The following is a 22,792-nucleotide window of genomic DNA, read 5'->3' as shown; positions in this document are numbered from 1 at the left end:
CTCGGTTATGTGGGGTCCTTGAAATGTAAAGGTTTGAGAAAATTGAGAACCACTGCAGTAGGAGGACACTGGCATTTGGTTTGTGAGCTCTTATTTTGAATTAAATCTGAAGCTGTGTGTGTATGACGTTGCTTCCGAATCCGATCCAGGACCACAACACTACAATTGGCCCTGTAGTGCTATCGGGAAGGAGGATGTGTCATTGAATTGTATCGTAAAGTAGTCTTATATTTAATTTCATTTGTTTAAGTTAGGAATGCTCATTTGACGGATAAAATGTACCGTGGCTTTCCAAACCCCGGAGTACTTCCACCTCCACGGGGCCCTGCACCGTCCGGCCAGCCACCTCCAGCCCGGGGAGCTCACCCCTACTACGGAGGGCCTTTCGGTCTAGGTCCGCCACCAAACATGCCGCCTCTCGGACATCTGAACCCCCGACCGTGTGCACCTGTTTTGCCCCCTTCCCCTGGGCCGGACAGTAATTATCTTCACAACAGGCATAATGTATGTATTATTTGTCCATGACGATGAACGTTGCTGTAGAATAATTTAACTCTAGCTAGCATCACGTGCTAGCACAACATAGCTAGCGTTATTTATTGTATACATGAATGAAGCATAGCAAGCAACTAGTTATTTTTTTCTTACACTACTGTCTGTGACCTATGTTTGTGACAGTATTTTGTCATAGTATAACCAGGGCTGCCAACACCCCTGCTTCCTTCAGGTTTGTCCTGAATTTCGACCACAACTCCTGCAGGACCCATGCATTCTCATTTCTCCTGGATTTGGTATCAAAGTCCCAGAATTAACCAGAACACAGGAACTTACATCTACATCTATTTTATCATGCAAGCTTGCTTTACTAGCATAGGAAATCTATGGCTACAATTTCAGCCATTAAAACGCGATACGTAGGCCTACATAAATTTATTTTATGACTGAAGCAATATGTAAGACCCATCTTTAACAACTATTCATTGTTTAAGACTTTAACAAGTCTGCAATCATACAGAGATGTTCACTTGAACTTTAAGTGAACATCTCTGTATGATTGCATGCACTGACCTAGCCCTGGTCCAGTGCTTAGAGAGACCCCCCCCCCCCCCCGCCCCCCCCTTTTTTCCCCTCACTGTATATATTTCTTTTCCCTTTTTACCTCCTTTTTGATGAATTCCTGTTCTGTCTATAGAAGTGTCTATTTGTACGTCTCTAAATGTTTTGATGATTTGAACATGGTGGACCCTGTTGGAAACAAGTGTAATGCTTAATTGGGTCGTCCACTCACAGTTAACAGCCTTTGTATTGAGTTTGTGCTTGAAATGTACTGTAATTCTGCAAACTGTTAATAAATTCTTCAATCAATCAATCAATCAAAGCACTGGACCAGGGCTAGCACTGCCCCAGACCCCCACTTTCTTTTTTTTAATATTTTGTTTTTATTTTCAATTTTTCACAAAATACACAGACCACCCGTCCACAGCCCTCCCCCCTCCCCACATACAAACCCACATACATAGAAGACAGCACAGTTAAAGCATAATAACAATAATAATAATATACAAAACGTAGAAAAAACAAAACAAGAAGAGACAAATCTACTGTACAGAGAAAATTGTTTCTGGAAGCAATCGATCCAGACTGAGATAGCTGAAAATAACTAACCTATAACATTTCTGATACAGGTAAGGACACATTTTCCATATAATTCAAATAAGGTTGCCAAATCTTCAAAAATGTTTCAAACCCTTTTGAATTTCTCAAAATATAAGTAATCTTCTCAAGAGGAACACAACTGTGCGATAGGTGGGGGGGGGAGTCAGACTTCCATGTTATTGCAATACATTTTCTAGCAACCCCGAGTGCAACCTCTATAAATGTGATTTTGTGTCTTCCTAGATTTGCACTGATTGCAGTTTAGTTTCCTAAGAGGCAAAGTTCAGGGTCCCCCAGACCCCGGGCAGTGCATGATTCTCACAGTGCAATGTTGGCAGCCCTGCCCCTGAGTATAACTCACAATATTTTGCGGTTCTGATATATTCTGATTATTAATTTTAATGTTCCATCCTTACGTGCATAGTTAGTTTAGATTGAAGGTGAAATCATGCACGTCTAAAGTGAGGCTAGGATGATGACTGGAATTCAATTGATTGTCTTTTCATCTTATAACTGATGGCACAAGTCTTGCTGACAAGAAAAGGTGAAGATGAAAGAAAAACAAACACAAGCCAGTGCCACATACAAATCGCATTTGTTATGACCTTAATCTAAACCAGTGGTTCTCAAAAATGTTCATGTCAAGAAGTGGACCCCCATAAAATATTAGTTTTTGAACCACTGTTTTTACGTTTAGAACAGTGGTCCAAGAATATATATTTCAGTGGTTCTCTTCTCAACCTATGGGTCGGCGGTAATGCATCTCTCTCTGGGTTCAATTAATTCTTCTGTAGAAGTCATTATACTAGTCTGATTATTAACAAATTAAATAGTTTTTAATTCAAGTGTGTTGTTTATTCACTCAATAACAGATTTTAGTGGAATAGCTGATTGAATTGAACGTCAACTATGCAAAAAATGAGTTTTTCTCATCTTACCTGATTAATCACGCCACCATAGAGAAAAGTTCTTGGCAGAGAAACAAGTTTATAACATCATGGTATTGAGGAGGTCTATTATCAATGATATTCCCCTACGGTAAACATACGGTAGGTTCCAGCTGTATCACAAACATTTAAAATTGTCCAATGCAATTGTGTAAATCATTGTAACATGAATGCTGAATACTCCTACTCCAGACTCAACCCCACTGTAGCAGCTTCTCCATAGGCCATAATACAGGGATGACCTTGGGCAGCCAACAGATTCCACAGTGGAATCACACTGGAACACTGGAACCACATCAGAAGGATAACAGGTGTGTATGTGTGCTGGTAGTGGAACACTGTTGACACTGACTTCCAGATATTTGATTTGTACTGGACGAGTCCTCTGGAAACAAGGTTCAGCTGACATTTGTTTATTATGGATGCTAACGTTCTAAGCAAGTAAAATGTGTGTGCTAAAAGTGATTAAAATGCTGTTGATTTGTCATGGGGCCAGGTTGGTGAACCCAGATGAATTATTAATCATTTTTGATTTGCTAATGGCACACAATATTTTGAAAGCTGTATATTCTGTTTACAGTGAGAGGGCTGGTGAAGAATTCCTCAGATGTCTTGCAACTAACCAACCATTCCCAGACTATCTGAAAGGGAATATGGCATACAACCTAGCTGACGCTTTAAAATCAGCAAATGCATTGAAGGCAGCAGTTTCAACTGACCCCGAGTTCCAGAAGCATATAATCAAGAGCAAAAGCCGAAGCAGAAGCCGTGGCAGAAGCTGCCGCGCAAAAAGCCGCGCTCGTAGTAAGAGCCGGGTGCGCAGCAGAAGCCGGGGCAGAAGCAAAGGGCGGAGTACCAGTCGAAGCCGAGCTAAGAGCAGGCCAAGAAGTAAAAGTCGTGCTCCGAGCCGCAGTCGGGGAAAGAGTCGCGCAAGAAGTAAAAGTAGGGGTCGCAGTAGGAGTCCAACCAAAAAACAGGAACGGAGCAAGAGCCGAGCCAGGGCCAAGAGCCGGGCCAGGAGTAGAAGTCGCAGTCATAGTCATGAAAAGAGCAGTGCCAAGGAGCACCGGAACGGAAACCACCAGAGCCATAACTCCTACTCCAGTGGCTGCAACGTTAGTAATAGTAATGCATCCAGTCTATTACAGGGCCTGCAACGCGTAATAAACAGCAACGATCTGGAGATGGGACTGCCTGCCCTCAAGGATGCTATCCGCACTATAAAGGTAACACTTATCTCTGTTTTTCATTGAATGTATCTTGGAACATCACCATGGAATTGTAGAATATTATCTACAAGACATCAACAATCAGTGAGTTCGTTAGAAAGGAAAAAGTTAATTAGTAGTAACACTCAATTGTATTTTTTATCAAAATCTAGCTAGTGAAAAGTGTTTCCTAAGTTCACCTCTATTTCACAGGCCACAAATCAAAAGAAGGACATCAAGGTGGAGAGTGTTTCCAGTCAAGAGTCTGAGTGCTTGAACAACACTTCGACAAATGCTAGACCAATGGAAAATGACAGTATGCTCCTCCCCCACGAGAGAGTGGGCATAGACTTTTCTTGGCTCCAGGCAAGTTATTTTTTTCTTTTAATTTTTTTGTCAGGTTTATTTTGAAAATGTTAACTAAACAATGTTTTGCACTTTCTTTGAAATCACAAAAAAAATCACTTAAATTTAATTCCATATTAAATATAGTAAAACAAATGAATGAGAAAAAGTACAGAATGTAATCTCAGTGAGAGTGAGATGAAGTAGAATTTTTAAACTCCCACCCCTTTATCTGTAATTAAATAATTACTTGCTGTGCTTCAAATTATACTACTCTATGAAAATATACTTATTCTACAATTCTATTATATATATATATATATATAAAACATAATATCCTATATCCAGGCAAGTAATCAAGAAGTCTCTGCAGCTGTCCAAAAAGAGGATGACCTTGATGACGAAGAGTTCCTCTATGGGCGTGAAGACGGAGGGAAACGACCGTACACTCACACTCCTGCACCTTATGCATCAGTTTCTCAATCTCGGCAGCGCTCCGCCCCCCAGCATAACCAGGTTGAGTGTTCCCCTGCTCCTAGCCAGACATATGCTCTTAGCAATCCCATGTTCAATAGTCTTGGGGATCTAATAGATGTGAAGCAGCTCGGTGGCAGTGCTTCACCTAGCCAAAACACCACCAAAACAGACCATAGACTCAAGCAAGAGTTGCCGCCCTGTAGCCCCGATGACCAGGAGTATGAGAAGATCCAGGGCTTGCTAAAGAACTTTGGTCTGAATATGGGCATAGCAGACATCGGCACAATGATGACAAAGATACAACAAGACCAGAAGAAGGAGGCGCTTACCCCCCCTCCGCAACCTACTGGTTGTGGGACAGTACCGGCAGGATTGGGATTTGCCACAGCAGCAATGGGGCACACAGGTGTACGGCATGCACTTGAGTCTCTGCAATGTTTGATAAAAGGTGAGGCTCATGACTTGAAACAGGTGTAGCTGTTTCAAGAGCTGAATGTGTAAACTGAATGTCTAAACTGCTCCTTATTATGTCCTGACTGCTGACTGGCCTTGCTGTGCAGAAATATAAGCAATTGTGGAAGCTGATTTTGTCCCTGTTTTTGTTTCTCTCCCAATCATCAAGGATACGCTTATGCTAATGTGAGAGCTGATCCAAGATGTTTACACCATTGTTCGAAGGCAGCCACTTTTGATGCAATATATTTTTTCTCTGGTTGGATTCTTCACATAGGATTGTGGTATGTGGTCTGATCTGTCTTTTTTTCTTCAGCAACAAAGGAGAAGCGGGCGAAAGGTGACCCTCATGGCAGAAGCGACTCTCCAAAAACTATTGTCAAACAGAGGGTAACATTTGGCAATATTTAATCATGTTAACATTTACCTCGTTTCTCTAAATAATTGTTCAAAAGTAGAGAGAACTGAGCATTTCTAATGTCTTCCGTTTGAATCCTCCAGGATCCTGCTGATGAGGAACGTTTAAAAAGAGAGAAACAAGCCAGAATGAAGAAGATAGAGACCCTGTTGAAAGACCTGGAAGGACTCCTAAAAGATAATGGTATGGTGTTTTCCTCCATGGCGCTCAGTTCCCTCTAAAACCTATTGGAAATATATTTTCTTTCTGTATCACAGATCCCTCTCCTGTGCATTTGCAGGAACAGATTTCATGCTTCCAGTCATTGGGTTTTACTGCCAGAAATGTGAGGAGTTCATTGGAGATCTGAGTACAGCTGAAAGCCATGCATCGGCTCACTCCCATAAAGACTCTAGCGTTGTTGTGAGTAACCCATCTGTGCAACACAATTACTTGCGACTTCTTTAAAATGAAACCGATTGTTACCATTGTGTGCATTAATGTAGTCAATCAATATTCAGTCAACACAAGTGACAAATTAGGCTTAAGTCATTGATGCACTCTTACCTCTGGTTGCTTTTAGATTTGTTACAGACTTTTTTTTTAGTTTTGATCATTTATTCATGTTTGATGTGGCACTGGCTAATACATTATGCTACAACATGCATACACGAGTATATACATACTTGTTCATGCTGTTATCTCTTCAGAAGCAGCATACAGACAAGAAGATGGTTGAAGACAAAGGACACTCACTCCCTCACAGTAGCAGCGGTAGCAGACACCCCCACCATTCCGACAGGAGAGACTCCAGAGATTCCAGTTACCACAGAGATACAGTAGACCACAGGGATCGTCGAGATTACCATGGAAACCAGAGGGATGAGAGAGATCACAGAGGCTCTGACCTCAAACACAAACAAGACAGTGACCCCAGAGGCCACAGACACGAGCGAGAAAAGATTGCCGTGAGGGAGGGAATGATGAAAGAGAGATTGCTGATAACTGTGTCCCGTGGACAATCACCTCCGAGGTCTGGCATAAAGGAAGAGATCGACAAAGCGCAAGTTTATGGAAAGCACAGCCGAACCAAACAAGAAGACACAGACGGCAAGGGAAAATCCTCCACGAAAGAGAGTAATACACTAGAGTCTGATGACAGTAGTGATAGTAGCGAAGACGAGAAAGGAAAATCATCAGGAAAGTCGCCCAAGAAGAAGAAGAAGAAGAAGGAAAAGAAAAAGGATAAGAAGAAGAAGAAGGACAGTCACAAGAAGAACTAAATCTTACACAAAGCATTGACCCCATCTCCATGTTATTTCTTTTGGGGAGGGGGGGATTTTCTATTCTTTAGTTAGTAGAGTATAGAGAGACTGGAAATCATGGACCGTGAGAGGGGAGACATGCGAGACATGATGAGAGTTGGTTTCGGACTCTGATCCTTCTGAATCACAAGGTGCATAATTATGGTCAGTTGAAGTGCATCCCGCCCCCATCTCCATGTTTGACTTGTCCTCTGTTATGCGACTGGCGATGGAGGCAGCTGAGCTGACATTTCTCAACATGACGAACTTGGACCTGTTCTCCTTTATTTGATCTTTTCTATTTACTTTGAAGCCAGATAAGCAAAATGGGGACACCCTTGTGCTTGTATTGATGGTATGTGTAGGCTCATTTTGTTAAATGAGTGCCTGAAGTCGTCCATGACCTTTAAAGCTACAATCCGGAACTAAATATTTTTTAATATGAATAGAGCATTTTTATCCAATCTGTATCGGAACGCTGCTCGTATATTTTACATGTAGGACACCTACAGTTTGCCAAGTTTACTTGAAGCAGAAGGCACACCATGTTGGACACTAGATGTGCTGCCATCTTTATTGTAGTTTGGACAACATTGCTATTACCTGTCTATCATGAGAGTGAGACGACAGACAAAACATGGATTGTAGCTTTATCTCTCGATTAGGTATCTTACAATAATCCTGCAAGTCTTGAGTATGCGCCCCATACCCTAAATTTACGGTTTATTTTTTTAAGTTTTATCACTATTGTTTACCCTTTCTGCTTTCTAATGTTGCTTTGTTATGTATATTATGCTCCTTTTTGGCCCTAATGTCAACATTGTATTTCACTCTGACCAGCAGTGTAGTTACAGTGCATTTTTACAGTTCAATTGCATTGTCATTTCCCCAGCTTCCATTTTCAACCTTAATAATGAATAAAAACTAACACATACATGTTAAACAAAGTGGAACTAAATTAATATTAATTTGCTGTATTCACAAAGCCAATCAATTCTTGGGGTTATTTCTTTGTCTCAGCATTGCGTATCCAGTTGACAAACGATCATCATTTTCCCCACACAGATCGGCTGCAGATCGGTGATAATGCTGACGATCACGGTTTCTTGCCAAGCTTTTCATCCATTTGCACTGATGTTGCCACCAGCATCACTCAACATCAATGTCGGTTAGTGCTGCAGGAGTAAGGCGCAGACGCGTTTTCTTTTAGGTGCAACTGCCTTAGCCTCAGTACCCAGGCTTTTATTTTTGTTCGCATTCGGCTCAAAAAGTTAAAGCCTGGGGGAACGAGACACATTTGGGAGTGAACTACAGTGGGAGTGAACTACAGTGCAGAGGGGCGTCGCTCAAAATATGGTGACGTCAGTTTTCGCTGCTGTTTTCTACCAGGGAGGGGGTCAGGGGCGGGTGCTCAGATCGGTTAACCAATATTATCCAGTGCAAGCTGCCAAGCTCCATTCGCCACGCGCCCCTCTAGACCAAAGCACGCTGGCTGGGCCAGGCTACCACTGCCTTTCTGCCATGCATTTTCTATGGTAAAAGGTGTGCTGGAGTGCTCCTCTTCCCCAGCGCTGAGAATCGTGTTTAAGTGCTCTGTAAACGCCTAGTCCTTAACATGATTTGTATCCTTTAGGAGGCAGCCAACTCATAAAAGTGGCCTACGTTTTACATCAGGGGTTCGCAACCTTGCTATTACAAGTGTACCGGCACCGGTAAACGTATCAGTGGTTGGGAACCTCTGGTTTACACTACATAAGAAATAAAACATTATTATATAGGCTAATGTGCTGCATTGTGCCTAATTGTAGAACAGGTTAGTGGTCACAATTGCATTGAGATAATCTAGACTATAGGTGGATCATTGCTGATTCTGAATAATGATTAAAAGATAAGGAAATCAAAAACAAGCTTTATTCACAATTCATGCAATTTAATGCAATGGAAAATGTAAATTTCACTTTTTTAAACTTTAGTTGGGAGCAAATCGCTCTTCAATCTATCTTCATAGAATTGCTCCTCACTAATGCTCATGATAAAATGGTATTTTTTTCTTAGATTTTTAATAATATCTTCCATTATAGAATGCTAACTTTAGGAATAGAAAGCCTGCATTTTCTATTGGCTTGGATTTCCCATCGATGATGTCACTGTTAGGCAGGTTTACCCTTCAGCCGCTTTAGGCTCTGAGGGACAGACAGAGTAGACAAAAATGGTACCATATTATCATGACATGAGTAGGACCAATTATATGAAGATAGTTTGGAAATGGGAGAAGTTGTCCTTTAAAGGACCACTTTTCACCACTTTTAGGTCCTCACTAATAATCATGATAAAATGGCACCATTTTTTTCCTACTCTGTCTATCTCATGGGATGGCTGTGGGCAGTTCAGAAACCCGTCCACCAGTGACATCATCGTTAGGCAGATTTCTTTTAAACATTATTTACAAAAAGGTTTCGATTTTTATTATCGTGAGAACGATGGCTTCCATTTTCGCATTGCAACTTTCTGAAATGCCCACAACCCTCCTATGAGACAGACCAAGTAGAAAATATATATACATATATTGAACATTTAAATTAGGGCTATATTCACAAGACTTTCATTATGGACAATTTACAGTACCTCAAATCAAAAATTGGTATTTCAATTTTCTCTTGGGACTTCCTTTTGTTAGCATTAGTATCACTGAATTGGCCTTCAAGAGTTTAAAGTGAATGCTGGTGCATTTGAGTGCCTTTCTCCAAAGTATCTTGAGGACACTTCAAACAGGCAGGAGGAGCTGTGTTCGAACCAAGACAGCCGTTCTACCACTGAGCTGCGGCTGTTCCAAATTCCTTTGTAATTTGCCCTTAGATTTTAGCTACAGTATATCGCCTCTTGTCGGGTGGAAACTGGAAACCTCATGTCCAAAGCTCTTACTTTTCAGGATTCAAATTCAAAAGTAGATCTACAAGCTCAAAATGCATCGCTTGATCGCTTCACACTGCACTTCGAGCTTGTGGATCTGCTACTTTTGATGCTTTCGTGTGACACTGTTGTATGATGAAGTAGTATAGGGCGTATAATCCGTATATCTTATCTCTGAATGCGCCATGTCTCTATGTCTGTACGTATGTGTGACGTCTGTAATCCATGTAACTCGAGAACCGTTCGCCCCACCGACTTCAAATTCGACACGTGTTCCACATCCCCACAGGGAGTGCAGTGCCCGGTGCTGAGTCGGTCAGACCCACGGTTGTCCAGAAACAGCACAAAAGGCCTCTGCCCGGGCATTGGACAGGGCCCCTGCCCAGGCTGAGGCAGGCTCCATATATGGTGCTGGCTTGACATCTGCATAGACTCCATATTTGGGCATGCCTGACAAAGAAGAGCTGGCTTGGCAGCCCTGACGGCGGTTGAGTTAACGGTCTGGGCCGAGCTGGCCTGTTCTGACAGTCTGACTGACACACACACACACACTTCTGTATCGTTCCAATTTCAGTTGCCCTCTGGTGGTGGGCGGGTGGTGTTACAGCGTGACACACACAGACAGACAGACAGTTTTGGCCAGCTTCTATAGTTAGTGCTCACTTCGTTCGCAATCACTTCGTTCGCAATGATGTCATTGAGGACAACCAATTTGAAGATATGTGGATTTATAGACATGTCGTTCACATTAGGCACCGCATTCCTTCTGGCTTTTGGTGATGAATGCTGAGTTTGAAGTTGATCATCAGATACCGCACGCATAGATTTGCGTAATTTAGATATTTGTGCGAATAAACAACACTACCTTTAATTGGATAACATCTCTCCCAGGCTGACCTCTTTTCCATTGGTAAGTTATGTACCTTCCTCATCTCATTTTGGGAGTGGAGCACCAGGTGCCATTGTGGGTCTTTGTGTTCTGTGCTTTTGTGGTACTAGTACTACTACAAATAGTCTAGAATAGATGACAGTGGGCTGTGTTAAAACTTGAATATTTCATGATTTTGTCAACTAATAAACATTCTGTAAGATAGACATCTCTATCATGCTGAGTGATATCATCTTTGATATCTTTGGACAGTTCACAATAGGCTACTGCATACTGTCACTATCTGTACATATCTATTTAAAAAAATATTTTACAAAGATCTTTTGAAATTCTGAAAACATTTGGACATTTTTCATAATGGTTAGCCTACTTTTAGTTGTTATTGCTAGTATATTTCGGTGCTAATACTTCGGTACTTTTACTCAAGTACAGACTTACTGAGTATTTCTGCACTTTTAAAAAGTGCTTTTTCCACTACCGACGGCCATTGGTCACTTGGCAACTTTTCCCGCAGACAACCCTCCCGGTCCAGGCTTCTTGCTACAATAGATGGTTCTGATGATGGTTGATAGTCTTATTTATTTACTTTTGTAATTAATTAAGGTTCCGTGAAGCCCCGCCCACTTGTGCTGAAGGCAGTGCTGCAGTGAGTGAGTAGCCTCCTAGCCTACTAGTACTGAGTACCGGTAGACCTGCGCCGGCCCGGTCGCAATAAACCATGCCGAAATCAGCTCTCAGTCGGGAGACATTACAGTAAGTACAATCATGTATGTACATTTTCTGATCACCCATGTCTGTAAAAACGCACAACAGATATGTACTCAGCGCGCTGTTTACTGTCTGACTGACATTTTCATCTCCAAGCTCGCTGCATGGACGTGGATTTGCCGGTGTGTTTTCAAAATAAAAGCATTTGGTTAGATATTTTACACAAAGTTGTGTGTGTGTGTGTGTGTGTGTGTGTGTGTGTGTGTGTGTGTGTGTGTGTGTGTGTGTGTGTGTGTGTGTGTGTGTGTGTGTGTGTGTGTGTGTGTGTGTGTGTGTGTGTGTGTGTGTGTGTGTGTGTGTGTGTGTGTGTGTGTGTGTGTGTGTGTGTGTGTGTGTGTGTGTGTGTGTGTGTGTGTGTGTGTGTTGAACACACAGTTCTAGCCCCCCATGTGTATATGTGTTTTGTATTATATTATTTAATTAGTGTGCGTGTGTGTGTTCTTGTCTTAATTACTTTACAGAATTCTTGAGTCTATGTGGGCAGAAGGAGTGCAGAGCTACAGCTCTGATGAGAACAAACTAAAAGTCCAGCAGGTGGCTTCAGTCACAGGCCTTGTGGAAGAACAAATAAAGGTAGTAGTAGGCCTACCTAATTATTTTTTCCCCCCAAAATCTTTGTGTGGTAGGATATTAATTCTTACATTAACCACTTGAACCCTAGCATCCCTATTCCGAAGGGAACTTTAGCTGAAAATAGCAGATCTACAAGCTCAGCTCACAACTAGAGCTGGAGGCGGTATGGATTTTTTGTTACCGCAGTAAATCACCCTTTACGAATATATGGCCGTATACTGTACACCTCCGATAAAGTTGTTTTTGGAGAAAAAAAAAGATAAAGATTAATAATAATAATCACGCTTATTAACTCAACACCGTGGTATGCATTACAGAACCGTGGTTATTGCCCCCAGCCCGACTCACAATGATTCAAGCTGCGAGGTGTTGTCGGATAAGTGGTTAAATGTCTGACAATATGCATTAACATGAATCCAACGACATACATTGATGATAGTGTTGTCAAACAAGTCTATGAAATATATGAAAAAGTTTAATCTGCAACAACTTTATACAATTTGTAGTGGGGTCTCTGCTTAGCCTGAAAAACGCCAAAGACCCCTGCTTTATACAGTTAAATCATTGCCAAAGGTGCCCACTGCTTGAAACATCAAAAGGGTATCGTCAAAGTGCAGGGAAGTAATGCATTCCCTAAAAAAAAAGGTCTCTGATCACCTGAAAATGACACCTATTGTGCTGATGAAATGTCAGCCCTAATCTCCACAATTATGTTTTCTTCTTAGAAAAATCACACCCGTGTGAAGTGAGGGGTGCTCTTATCATCGTACATCACCTCATTCCATGTCTAGCTTTTAATGTTTGTTAACTTTAGACTATGACATAAAAATGGCCATTTATTATCAATGGCATTTAATGTTTGTTAGGATAAAGTTTGTGTTTACACGCACACTGTTTACACTTCACCCCGTGTGAAGTGAGGGGCGCTCTGGTCATCATACATCATCACATTCCGTCCATGAAATCACAATTTGTGTCGCACTTTTTATCCTCAATGTTCAGCCAATCAAATCATTGCTATGATTCACACGCACACAATGCTGGGCATAGGAGGGGCTAGCGCCCCTCAAATTACCTTGAATACCCCTTCTCAATTAACAATCTGTTAATTTGAATACTATACACAGGAGAGAGAGAGAGAAAGAGATGGACAGACAGGACAGCCAGCTAGAATAAGGCCCAAGGCGCTGTGCAAGTCATGGGTTGCAGCCATCAAGGCCCAGGGAAGGTGCTGGGGGAATACACTACAGTGTCTACTTCAATTTGTTGTGCCCCCTATGGGAAGTGAAAGTGCTTTTTGGAGGTACACTATAGAGGCCCCTCAACTTGCAATTCCAATTTGGGGTTGATTGGTGGATGTTCTTTTTTTGTTTTGTAAGGAATAGTCTCCTCCCACAAATTTTGGAAACGGTTATGGGAAAGTGTTGAAATATTGAAACTTTTGCTGCATTGTTGCATGACTCCCAAGATCATGTGTACTTAATTTGATGAAGGGATAAATAGGGAAAGAACAAGAGTGACCCCTTGTGGCACCCGCTATGGATCTGAGTGAAATTGCTTTTGGCTCTTCTGTGTTTAGTGTTAAGGTTGACTGCCAACGACTTTCATTAAAAAAAAAATATAAAATCTGTAAAAAAATAAATTGCAGGGTATTTCCTTTGCCTACTGGTATAGCATCTACAAGAAATGTGGCATTTATTGATCCGGAGATTAGCTGCAGCCAGACTCGGAGCGGTTTGTAGATGGCTTGCCGCCCTATAGAGCCACTGTAAAAAATATTTTATATTTTTTTGGGTGGAATTACTTCCTTGGCATGTGCAATTTGATGATGAATGGTTCTCTTGGTTTGCAACATTAGCTGCAGGCAGACTGATAATATGCTTACAGGAAGGAGTCACACCATTCCTGAAGACAGCCATAGCAGTCACCTTGCTGTTTGGCATTTGCCCCGCAGGTGTGCTTCAGCCACTCTCGAAAGCCCTCCTCATCTTTCTTTAACACCAGGTACTGCCCAAGGACAACATAAGCCTTGTCAAAGTGCTTCCCCTCTAGTCTTTTCCCAAGTGCTTCTCCAATACCCGCTAGGGCCATAACAGACTTATCCCCCATGGGCTCTGCAACGAAATCTCTGTGTTTCTGGGTTGTTGACGACATGGCTTTCTTTTTTGTGAGTGATGACTCGTTCAGCTGCCATCAATTTATTTACAAAATGGACTTTGTGTTGATGATGTCAATCATCATTGTCATGTCAATCGCACAAATATGGAGTTCCACACAACTCCATATTTGGGTGATGAATCGGAGATTATGAATTCACAAAATGTGAAGGAAATTATTCACAATATGAAAAATATTTATTGTTTCTTTGCAGCGTCCACAAGACATTTGCTGCTAATCGTTGTAGTAGTTTGTGAGATAACAACACCTGCCATGGACGGAAACAAACATTTGGGAGACATTCTGTACAAGCAGGGACATACCAACACCTAAATCTTAGTGGGCCAAATATTTTGTCATTACATGTGATCTCATGTAGAGACATATCCACATGTGTGAGACTACACTTTATGTTGTATTTTCCCTGATAAAGGTTTGGATATACAACAGGAACCGAAAAAAGAAGGTTGAAGGAGATCAGATGAAGAGGAAGCGGCTGACCACCTCCAAAGCAAGCTGTTCTGTCAAAGGTACGGTAGGCCTATTGTATGCTAACCTTGGCTTACCTGATTTCATGCTCCCACCAATGCAGAGTCTAGGGTTCGAATCGTCTGTGGTGCATCCGAAATGGTCATGAGTTCCAATTCACCTGATTGGCCTTGTTCACGGGAACGTAGCCTGGTGGGTAGGGTGATCAGTGTTACGGGTATGTCATTAGACCGACAACCTACCCCAAACCCTAACTTAACCCTAACCGCAAGCACGGAGCAGCTCATGTTCGACCGCATGTCCGACCATTGTTTCCGCATGTCGGTCCGTTGGTGCGTCTAATCTGCGTGTGCATCCCGATCAGTGTCGCTGCACTCTTCAGGTTGTTTTTGGGCACCTGTTCAGCCTGAATAACTAGGTCAGATAGCATGTTCCTCTTTTTACATTACGCAGTCCTGGCAAAACTCCTCAATGTCACACAGAAGTTTCTGGCCACTTCATATCTCGTCTACACCTTCCAATATGACCAACTGGTTAGCAGTGACAGGGACTACACGTTTGGAGAAAATTGTCATACCATCTAAATTGGGGACGAAAATATCTGAAAACTCTTAATACTTTCTGGGGAAGACGATGAAATGTATATTTTGCTGAAATGTTTTCTACTAACCATCTTCATATGAACCTCCACAGACAGCGATGCAGAGCCCAAAGGCCAGCAGCTTAATGAAGAGCCCAAAGGCCAACAGGTTACTGAAGAGGCCAAAGGTCAGCAGGTTACTGGAGATGCAAGCCAGGAACAGCCTGAGCTGGATGAGGACGCATCATTTGACGAGGAGACAAGCAGAGCAATAATGGACCTGCCTATTGATAGCAGAGAACAGCAGCCAGATGCGGCAGCTCAACTCATACAGAGTGTTGAGGATAAGGTGAGTGTTCAGTACAAACGCATAGGTGTATTTATTATATAATTAGATCCACAAGCAGCCTGTGTATAGTAATAGTATGCCTGTAATAGTAAAATGTACTTATTGTGTTGGTTTAAATTGGATTGACTGCCAATTGTCTTAATGAACTGTCGCTGTAATCAATTGAAATATACATTAACTGTTAATTTTCTCTTTTAAACATTTAATCCAATATAATTAATAGGAAACATAATGATCTAAACCTATAAAAGGAGATTTGAATACATATTGTGTTTTTAGTAATAAGATGTGTTATAACCATCTAAATATACCGTAGTTGAATGTTACAAAAGTTACTATTATATGCTAGCTATGAAGACTGCTGTCAAGTTTTATGAATATACTTATTTGCAGTTGTTCAGAAATGGTGCAACAGAGTTTTCAATTAATTCAGTGACACAGTGCTAAAGGATGAAGGGCTTTCTCAACTGTTTTATTAAAGCACTTGTTTCCTTTTGCATGTTCTGTATTTCAGGATGAGTAAATCTGTTGAAATCTCTACTTGAAGGAAACCATGAGCACACATTCATGTGAATTAATTTAATTGATTAATTGAAAAGTAATTGTAGAACAATTGCTAAGAAAATCATAAATAGTTGCAGCCCTAATCGCATAATAGTCTGCTTTTGCATTCTGCCTAAATAAACTATTTCTATAATTTGGTGAAGGGATAAATAGGGAAAGAACAAGAGTGACCCTTTGTGGCACCTGCTATGGATCTGAGTGATGGACTAAGGACTTAAATAGTAATCATAATTTTCCTTATCCTCAATAAGACCATGTTCAGGGACTGAATCCTAATTATGTGTTTGTGGCAATACTCATTTCCTTCCCCCCCATTTTTACAGATTCAAAAACTTCAGGCAAGTAACTGTGAGGTCCTTGTTGTAATCTACAACCAACGTAGTGGTTCCTTGTACACCACTGGGACCCCCAATGGACTGGAGTTCCTTAACTCTCAGAATCCAGGCATTCACTGGCAGTTTGCGGGGGCAATGTCGACTTCTTCCTGCGAATACAATTTCAACTGACACGCTCTATCAAATGTGATGTTTAAATATTATGTTAAATAAATATATTGTGTTTTGTTAATTTTCCTCTCAAATTCCTGCTTTTATAACAATTTGTTGTGGGCAGAGGGTATGCCTATATTGTACAGTTAGATTGAAAGTTGGAAATAAAATACTGAGGCAATATTGAATATGATTGAAAATCACTTGATGTTTGCTTGCTTTGACAAAGGTAGATATTGTGCTTATGAGCTTCAGGCAATACTTATCTTAAGTTAAGTTCTGCATTTTGCAATGGAAGTGTAGGGAGACAACAATCACTGCAGATGTATTGCACTGCAGTTATCAAAGTACTTGGAGGCCAGTCTATGACGATAATCATCTACATCAGCCACAAATGGCAGATCTACAAGCTCATAATGTCTTGTGCTGCAAGGATTTGTGAGCTTGTAGATCGGCTATTTTCAGAGAGTTTGTGTAATGGGAAAAAGAGCAGGCTAAATATTGAGGGTTTAAAAGGTTAAATGTCTGAAAATACACTAACATGAATCCAGCATATTTATAGAAAGGGTAAGGTATGTCGAACAAGTCTATGAAGCTATATGAAATCTATCAAGTTTAATCTGCAACACAATTTTAGTGTGGGTCCCTGCTTGAGCTCTCAGCGAAGGAGTCTTGGCCTGAAAAACGGCGAAGACCCCTGATCTGCATGAATAAGCACCATGAGTTTGGGGACCTGTTTTTTTTTATTGAGCTAGCCTTTATTGGCACATCATTACCAGCTTAGACTGAAGTTTTAAAAGTCCCTCCCTCATTCAAGGTCTGGTTTCATCAGCACCAACAACAATTTGATTTTATCCCCCAATTTATAGGGTAGGCCTATGGCCTACTTGAGTGAAAACCTTATTGGATAGGCACAAAATAATTTAGATGTGAAATGAAATGAAATGATTACTATATTTACCCAGGGTATCTGGGCTAAGCTCAAGAACTTGTTTCCAGCCAGGCCCTGCTCATAGAACACATTTCATCGTAGTGGTTCAATGCCTTGTTCAAGGGCACTTCAGCGGTGGTAATTTTAACGTGTCGGACAGCTGATTCGAACTGGCGACCTTCCGGTATCAAGACCGCTCCGCTATCCGTTCGGCCACCGCTGCCACAAGTCTCAGTCAAATACATTAAGTTGGGGGTCCTCCTTGACATGGAAGGGTTTGAGAACCACTGATGGACTGTCTGTAACCGGTTGTTGTGGTGCTATAAGCTGAATTCGCCAGAGGGCGCCACCGATCCGGCGTCAAGAAAAGGTTCATTGAGAGAGTCTTATTTTGAAAAACGTCACCCGGATGTAAATGTTTCTGTTGCCTGGGTTGTTATGGCTCCTTGAAAACACGCGGATTACCAAAACAAACGCCAATAAATCTTGTGCTGTCCATTAAGAACAGCAATAACTGGTCAAATTGTGTGGGGTACGTATTTGTATGCTGTCCTGAAATATATGTTGCTGGAATTTGCGGAGCTGTTGGTGGTTGCTGAAATATCATACCAAGGTGTTAGCGATTAATTTAGCATGGACTGTTATTGTGTCATCTTCAAGCTTGAACCTTACATCGCACTGGAACATTCTACGTTGTTGTCTTTCAAATTATGAGTTGACTTATATACATATTGACTTGAATATAGTCTCTGGTGTTGTAATGAATGAGGGTGGGGAATCTGGGGATTTTCCTGTTTGAGTCCAAGGGCTGACCTGACCTGTTCAAAGCGATGCCTTTTATGACGATGACCGTCTTGATCCATTTGTAGCCTTGGATCAAGACTATATAGACTTTTGACATTTGATATAATACATCTGATAGTCTTGATCCAAGACTTTGGGTAATAGCGTGAAAATCAGGTGCACCATTGTTTTAAATGTATTTATTTTATATTTTTCTAATATTTCTTCAATTAACCTGTGGATAGCCAGTTATAAACAAGAAGTTGAAGATTTGCATGTAGCCTACAAATCTGTACATGATTTTCGACCACTTATTTTATTATTACTAAGGAAAAAATATCAAAACATTGTTTTTTGACAATGTGTAGGTTCCTTCTCGACCTGTATTCCATAAGTCTCCAGAGACATGAAGAACCGAAGTGGCGGTGGAGGATTTCTGGACACCCGGCTCAAACAAAGGGTGGAGCAGGCAAGTAGCCAACATTATATCGTACAGACAGTGTTTGTCAGTCATTTAACATTCATTATATCATAATATTAGGGTGGTTACATTTTGAAAGGTGTGGCCTGGCCACAACACCAGTGACATGACAGCCCATACATCCAAACAGAAAAGTCATATCTGATTGTATTAATCAACGTTAAACTCACCAACAGTGCAGCAGTGAAGCAAGTGTTTGTTTCATGAAGATCCACCATAGATAGATTTCTGTCAATACATTCCGTGCAGGGGAGAATTATTGCACATAATGCAGAAGACAGCAGGATGTTGCGTTATTGTAAACGAGCGCTTCCAAACTTCAATCACCTGTACGGAATTTCTTTGCAGAAAGTAGCTCATAACATGTGTACACTGTAGGCTACAGTGGATTTTATAAAACAAACACTTTGCAGATAGAGGATAATTCAAGCTTTTCGTACAGCTGCAATGTTGGTGAGTTAACGTTTAATACAATCAGATAGGACTTTTCTGTTTGGATGTATGGGCTGTCAATGGCTGGTGTTGCAACTCTAGATTCAACCCATTACAGAAAATCTAGTTGATGACTAAAGCATTATTCATAGTCTAATATTTTCGGTGGTGAGATGACCACCGAACTATACCATGACAGCTCCGGTGGTCACCTCACCACCGAAAATCCAGGCAGACTATGAATAGGCCTTTAGAGAGAGTGGTGCAAATTGTGGCTAGGGGAGTTGTAGTGTGCACCAGTCTTCTGTTTGAGTTAACGTGGCGGCATGACCAAGTGCTCAGGAAGCTGGCAGAGGTGCTGGAGAAATGTCGCCAGGAGGCCAATAACCTGAGTCCATCAAGGAGCCAACAGAGGATCCACTTCCTCAGGCAGGGCAAGGACTGTCTAAGAAGGACGAGACGCAAAGACAACATGGCGTCGTACGGGCGACGCCATGTTGCTCCATGGAAGGAAAGAAACATGCGCAATGGGCTATATGCAGCCAACACTTCCGCGTTCAGCTTCCTTGGTCTCAACTGCGCATGTTTCTTTCCTTCCATGGAGCACCATGGAGCAACATGGCGTCTTCGCGTCCCGTCCTCTTTAGACAGTCCTTGAGGCAGGGGGAACCTGCAGAACACTGCAGCAAGAGAGCACCACCCTCTAGCTGTTAACACCAGGGGTGGAGTGGAAGATGGAAGTGGATCTGGGTAGACGGCTCCAGTTCCCCCCCGGAAATCTGCACCACTACCATTAAGACCAGATGTGGTGCTGTGGTCTGCAGCAGTGAAGTCAGTACTGCTGATTGAACTGCCAGTGCCACTTATCAAAATACGTTGCGCTGCAGGGGGTGTCAGGGAGATGTCCCTGTTCACTGCCCCACCACCAGGAGATGTTCTGGGTAAGGGGCGAAACATCCATGACTGGTGGTACCCAGCTGATGACTCTGCAGCAAAACTTACCTTTTGGTATGCGGTCAGGCTTAGGCTTGGCTCAGGGAAGAGGATGCCCCTGCCATGCATAGTCCGCCATGGCACCGGTGGAGGTGCGACAAAGAAAGCAGGAAGGCCATCCTTCTGTATGAAATAATATTATCTAGCCTATTTTTTTTAATACAATATAAATACATTTGTCTTGGATTGCTAGCTATTGGTCAATGAGTGTGAATTTATGAAAATGTAAACCTGTCATTAATTTTGACACTGCATTGTGATGTTTTGTTTGCAGTATCTTGCCAGGTCGTCCAGTAGTGCATATGTTGACATTTCAGCGATGGCACTAGAGCTTCAAAGCTTGCACAGGTCAGATCAATCATTTATTCGTATTCTTAAGAGTTGTCTATAGTATTACAGTGTTGGATAGCAGAAGGATTAATTTCAGTCACATGCATTGCCTGTTAAGGATTCTTGTGTCACATTCCTCAGAATGGAGTATGGGCGGCGAAAAAAGGCAGCATTCAGAATCCAGGTTGAGAAAGGTATGTATCACACTCCTTCCAGGCAAAACACAAGACAGGTTCTTTCGTCATCTACTGAAGGATATATTTTGGCTAAATCACATCATTCTTATTGTCCACAATCCACCATCAAACTGTTATATGTGCTGTAAATAACATATCTTGTACATATAAAAAGAAGCAAAAAAGCAGTGTTAGTAATCATTGCTGTAAGTGTTGTCATTCACAGGGGTCTCAAAGGGTATATGGTTGTCCTGAGCCTCAAACGTTTTAAAAACACTTGATGGTGACCACCTATGTTACTCTTGTGTTGTCAGACAACTGGGAATCGCTTACACGTGCTTCAGGGCTAGCACTAGACTAGACTAGACAGAGTCATAGAGTAAGACACAGTTAAGACAACTCCGTTCACTTCATGGCTCTTCTACATATACTTCTATTGTCGAAGAGTGACAATGTCCTGGACCGATAGTTGGCAGAATGCACTGGACTCAGACAACAGCCCATCTTTACTGATCTTAAATCCCTTTTTATTTTAGATCATTTTTAGTAATAGTACAACATAAAAATTACAGAGACTTTAGTTGTCACTGTACAATACTTTAAAAATAGTTGTCATGTTGCACACATGCCTAAAATTGCTGATATTTGCGCCGCCCTTGTTGAAAACAATGTATTTCAAACTCCAGCTTGTCACTCTCCAGGCTGCATGAACAGCTCTCGAGCGCTCAGTTTTCTGCCCCCCTCAATGGCGTAACTCTGTGGCACTAGAGCTCCTGTTTTGCCTGGTAGAGCAAGGTTAGCCCATCAATGTTAAGAGAAGAATACCGCGTAAGACCACTTTGGGAAATGGGCTGGTCACTGTAAATGGTTTGCACTGTGAAGCGGCATGCAAGTTACACTCCAGTAGATGGCGGCAATGCATCATGTATGGATGCCAACCACAGTAAAACTCGACGGAAGAAGAGGAACATTAAGTGGGAGGAGCTAAGATGGAAGCGATTTATGAAAAAGAAGGCATTTGGCCAACGCGCGTCTTACTTTGAAGTCCGATAAACGGAAGTTCCATTTGTTTACCTGACTTGACCAACCATGGAGTTGACGACGCTGGATAATAAAAACGTGGGTTGAGAATAGAGCAAGTCAGGGTAGTAGTACTAAGGTAGTAGAGTTCATAATAATAATAATACAGTCGTGACACGCACGGTTAGCAGCGAGCGAGCACCTCCGCGGAGCCCCGGCCATGTTGAACCCGCTGAGCGAGGCGGACTCCTGGGCGCAGGGGGGCAACCACAACACGGAGCGCAAGACCACCAGCGACCTTCGACGGCTCTCGGAATGGCTGCGCATCAACAAAGGCGAGACCCGCCAGCCCGAGAACATCCCGCCGGCGGACCTGGACGAGCTGCTGGGAGCCTACTTCCTCGACGTCAGGAAGCTCCACAACGGCGACGAGTACGAGCCGGACTCGCTGGCCGCCATCCAGCGCAGCATCGACAGGCACCTCCGCGGTCACTCGTACTGCTGTAGCATCATCACCGACCCACGGTTCAAGTACTCCAACGAGTGCCTGCTGTTCAAGAAGAAGTCGCTGAAAGCCGCGGGGAAAGGCAACCGTCCCAACAAGGCGGAACCCGTGTCTGCCGAAGAGGTGCAATTTCTTCTGGATAAGAGACTGCTGGGCCCTTACAGCGCCGAGTCACTGATCAACAGCCTGTGGTACGTCAACAACGTCCACTTCGGCATCAAGGGACAGAAGGGACACACCACCCTGCTGTGGGGAGATGTCGAGAAGAAGGTGGACGCGTGCGGACGCGAGTACATAGAGTATCACGAGCGAACGAGCAAAACGCTGTCTGGGCGAACCGCCGCCGGGGAGCCGCGTCCCGAGCCCCCCAGGGCGTGGGGGGACCCCAACGACCCGCTGCTATGTCCCGTTCGCCTTTACGACGAGTACGCCAAGAGGCGACCCCCGCAGTCCACCTACCCCACCACAAGGTTTTACCTGAGTAAATATCACGGCAAACGGGACGACGTGTGGTTCATCGATATTCCAATGGGCAAGAATACAGTAGGACAAATCATGAAAGTTATGGCGACAAAGGGCAAGTACTC

General features: G+C 42.5%; 4 protein-coding genes across 9 annotated transcripts in view; 3 read left to right on the top strand and 1 right to left on the bottom strand.

Moving 5' to 3' along the window:
- Positions 1-78: 78 nt before the first annotated feature.
- LOC306931618 (uncharacterized protein) lies at positions 79-7,732 on the top strand. Of its 2 annotated transcripts, none has more exons than XM_079513078.1 (9): positions 79-504; positions 2,796-2,914; positions 3,184-3,829; positions 4,025-4,177; positions 4,505-5,081; positions 5,403-5,476; positions 5,588-5,687; positions 5,785-5,906; positions 6,200-7,732. In XM_079513078.1, the coding sequence occupies exons 1-9, from the start codon at positions 277-279 to the stop codon at positions 6,764-6,766; spliced, it is 2,586 nt and encodes an 861-aa protein (XP_079369204.1). In that variant the 5' UTR covers positions 79-276; the 3' UTR covers positions 6,767-7,732. The 2 variants fall into 2 exon arrangements, with proteins under 2 accessions (XP_079369204.1, XP_079369203.1); XM_079513077.1 differs by having other exon boundaries at positions 81-504; positions 6,194-7,732.
- A 3,168-nt stretch (positions 7,733-10,900) lies between these two features.
- On the top strand, positions 10,901-16,633 carry LOC306931367 (uncharacterized protein). 2 transcript variants are annotated; one of them, XM_079512742.1, is made up of 5 exons: positions 10,901-11,339; positions 11,816-11,927; positions 14,518-14,614; positions 15,267-15,502; positions 16,390-16,633. In XM_079512742.1, exons 1-5 carry the CDS (start codon positions 11,305-11,307, stop codon positions 16,570-16,572), a joined length of 663 nt encoding a protein of 220 aa, XP_079368868.1. In that variant the 5' UTR covers positions 10,901-11,304; the 3' UTR covers positions 16,573-16,633. The 2 variants fall into 2 exon arrangements, with proteins under 2 accessions (XP_079368868.1, XP_079368869.1); XM_079512743.1 differs by having other exon boundaries at positions 10,902-11,353.
- Positions 13,108-14,608, bottom strand: LOC306931368 (barrier-to-autointegration factor-like). Its single transcript, XM_079512744.1, has one exon. The coding sequence runs from the start codon at positions 14,079-14,081 to the stop codon at positions 13,809-13,811; it is 273 nt and encodes a 90-aa protein (XP_079368870.1). The 5' UTR covers positions 14,082-14,608; the 3' UTR covers positions 13,108-13,808.
- Positions 16,634-17,869: 1,236 nt separating the features above from the next.
- The window catches only part of nvl (nuclear VCP like), a 29,369-nt gene continuing 24,446 nt past the window's right edge, over positions 17,870-22,792 (top strand). The window contains exons 1-4 of one of the 4 annotated variants that reach the window (XM_079512331.1): positions 17,870-18,017; positions 18,637-18,737; positions 20,449-20,522; positions 20,646-20,698. In XM_079512331.1, the coding sequence (XP_079368457.1) occupies positions 18,675-18,737; positions 20,449-20,522; positions 20,646-20,698 (190 nt within the window). In that variant the 5' untranslated portion in view covers positions 17,870-18,017; positions 18,637-18,674. Of the gene's footprint in view, positions 18,018-18,054; positions 18,099-18,636; positions 18,738-20,448; positions 20,523-20,645; positions 20,699-21,752; positions 22,783-22,792 lie in introns of those variants that run through there. The other 3 variants (XM_079512332.1, XM_079512330.1, XM_079512329.1) reach the window with 3 other exon arrangements.

This window comes from Electrona antarctica, assembly GCF_951216825.1.
Source record: "Electrona antarctica genome assembly, chromosome: 10".
In the NCBI taxonomy this organism is placed as follows: domain Eukaryota; kingdom Metazoa; phylum Chordata; class Actinopteri; order Myctophiformes; family Myctophidae; genus Electrona; species Electrona antarctica.
This window is presented reverse-complemented; position numbering and strand designations above follow the sequence as displayed.

Bases quoted from the DNA above. Each gene is read 5' to 3' on its own strand.
- LOC306931368 (XM_079512744.1), bottom strand. From the start codon at position 14,081: ATGTCGTCAACAACCCAGAAACACAGAGATTTCGTTGCAGAGCCCATG.
- LOC306931367 (XM_079512742.1), top strand. From the start codon at position 11,305: ATGCCGAAATCAGCTCTCAGTCGGGAGACATTACA. The intron at 11,340-11,815 runs GTAAGTACAATC...ATTACTTTACAG, and splicing joins CTCAGTCGGGAGACATTACA to AATTCTTGAGTCTATGTGGG. The intron at 14,615-15,266 runs GTACGGTAGGCC...GAACCTCCACAG, and splicing joins AGCAAGCTGTTCTGTCAAAG to ACAGCGATGCAGAGCCCAAA.
- LOC306931618 (XM_079513077.1), top strand. From the start codon at position 277: ATGTACCGTGGCTTTCCAAACCCCGGAGTACTTCCACCTCCACGGGGC. The intron at 5,082-5,402 runs GTGAGGCTCATG...TTTTTTCTTCAG, and splicing joins TCTGCAATGTTTGATAAAAG to CAACAAAGGAGAAGCGGGCG. The intron at 5,907-6,193 runs GTGAGTAACCCA...TTATCTCTTCAG, and splicing joins ATAAAGACTCTAGCGTTGTT to AAGCAGCATACAGACAAGAA.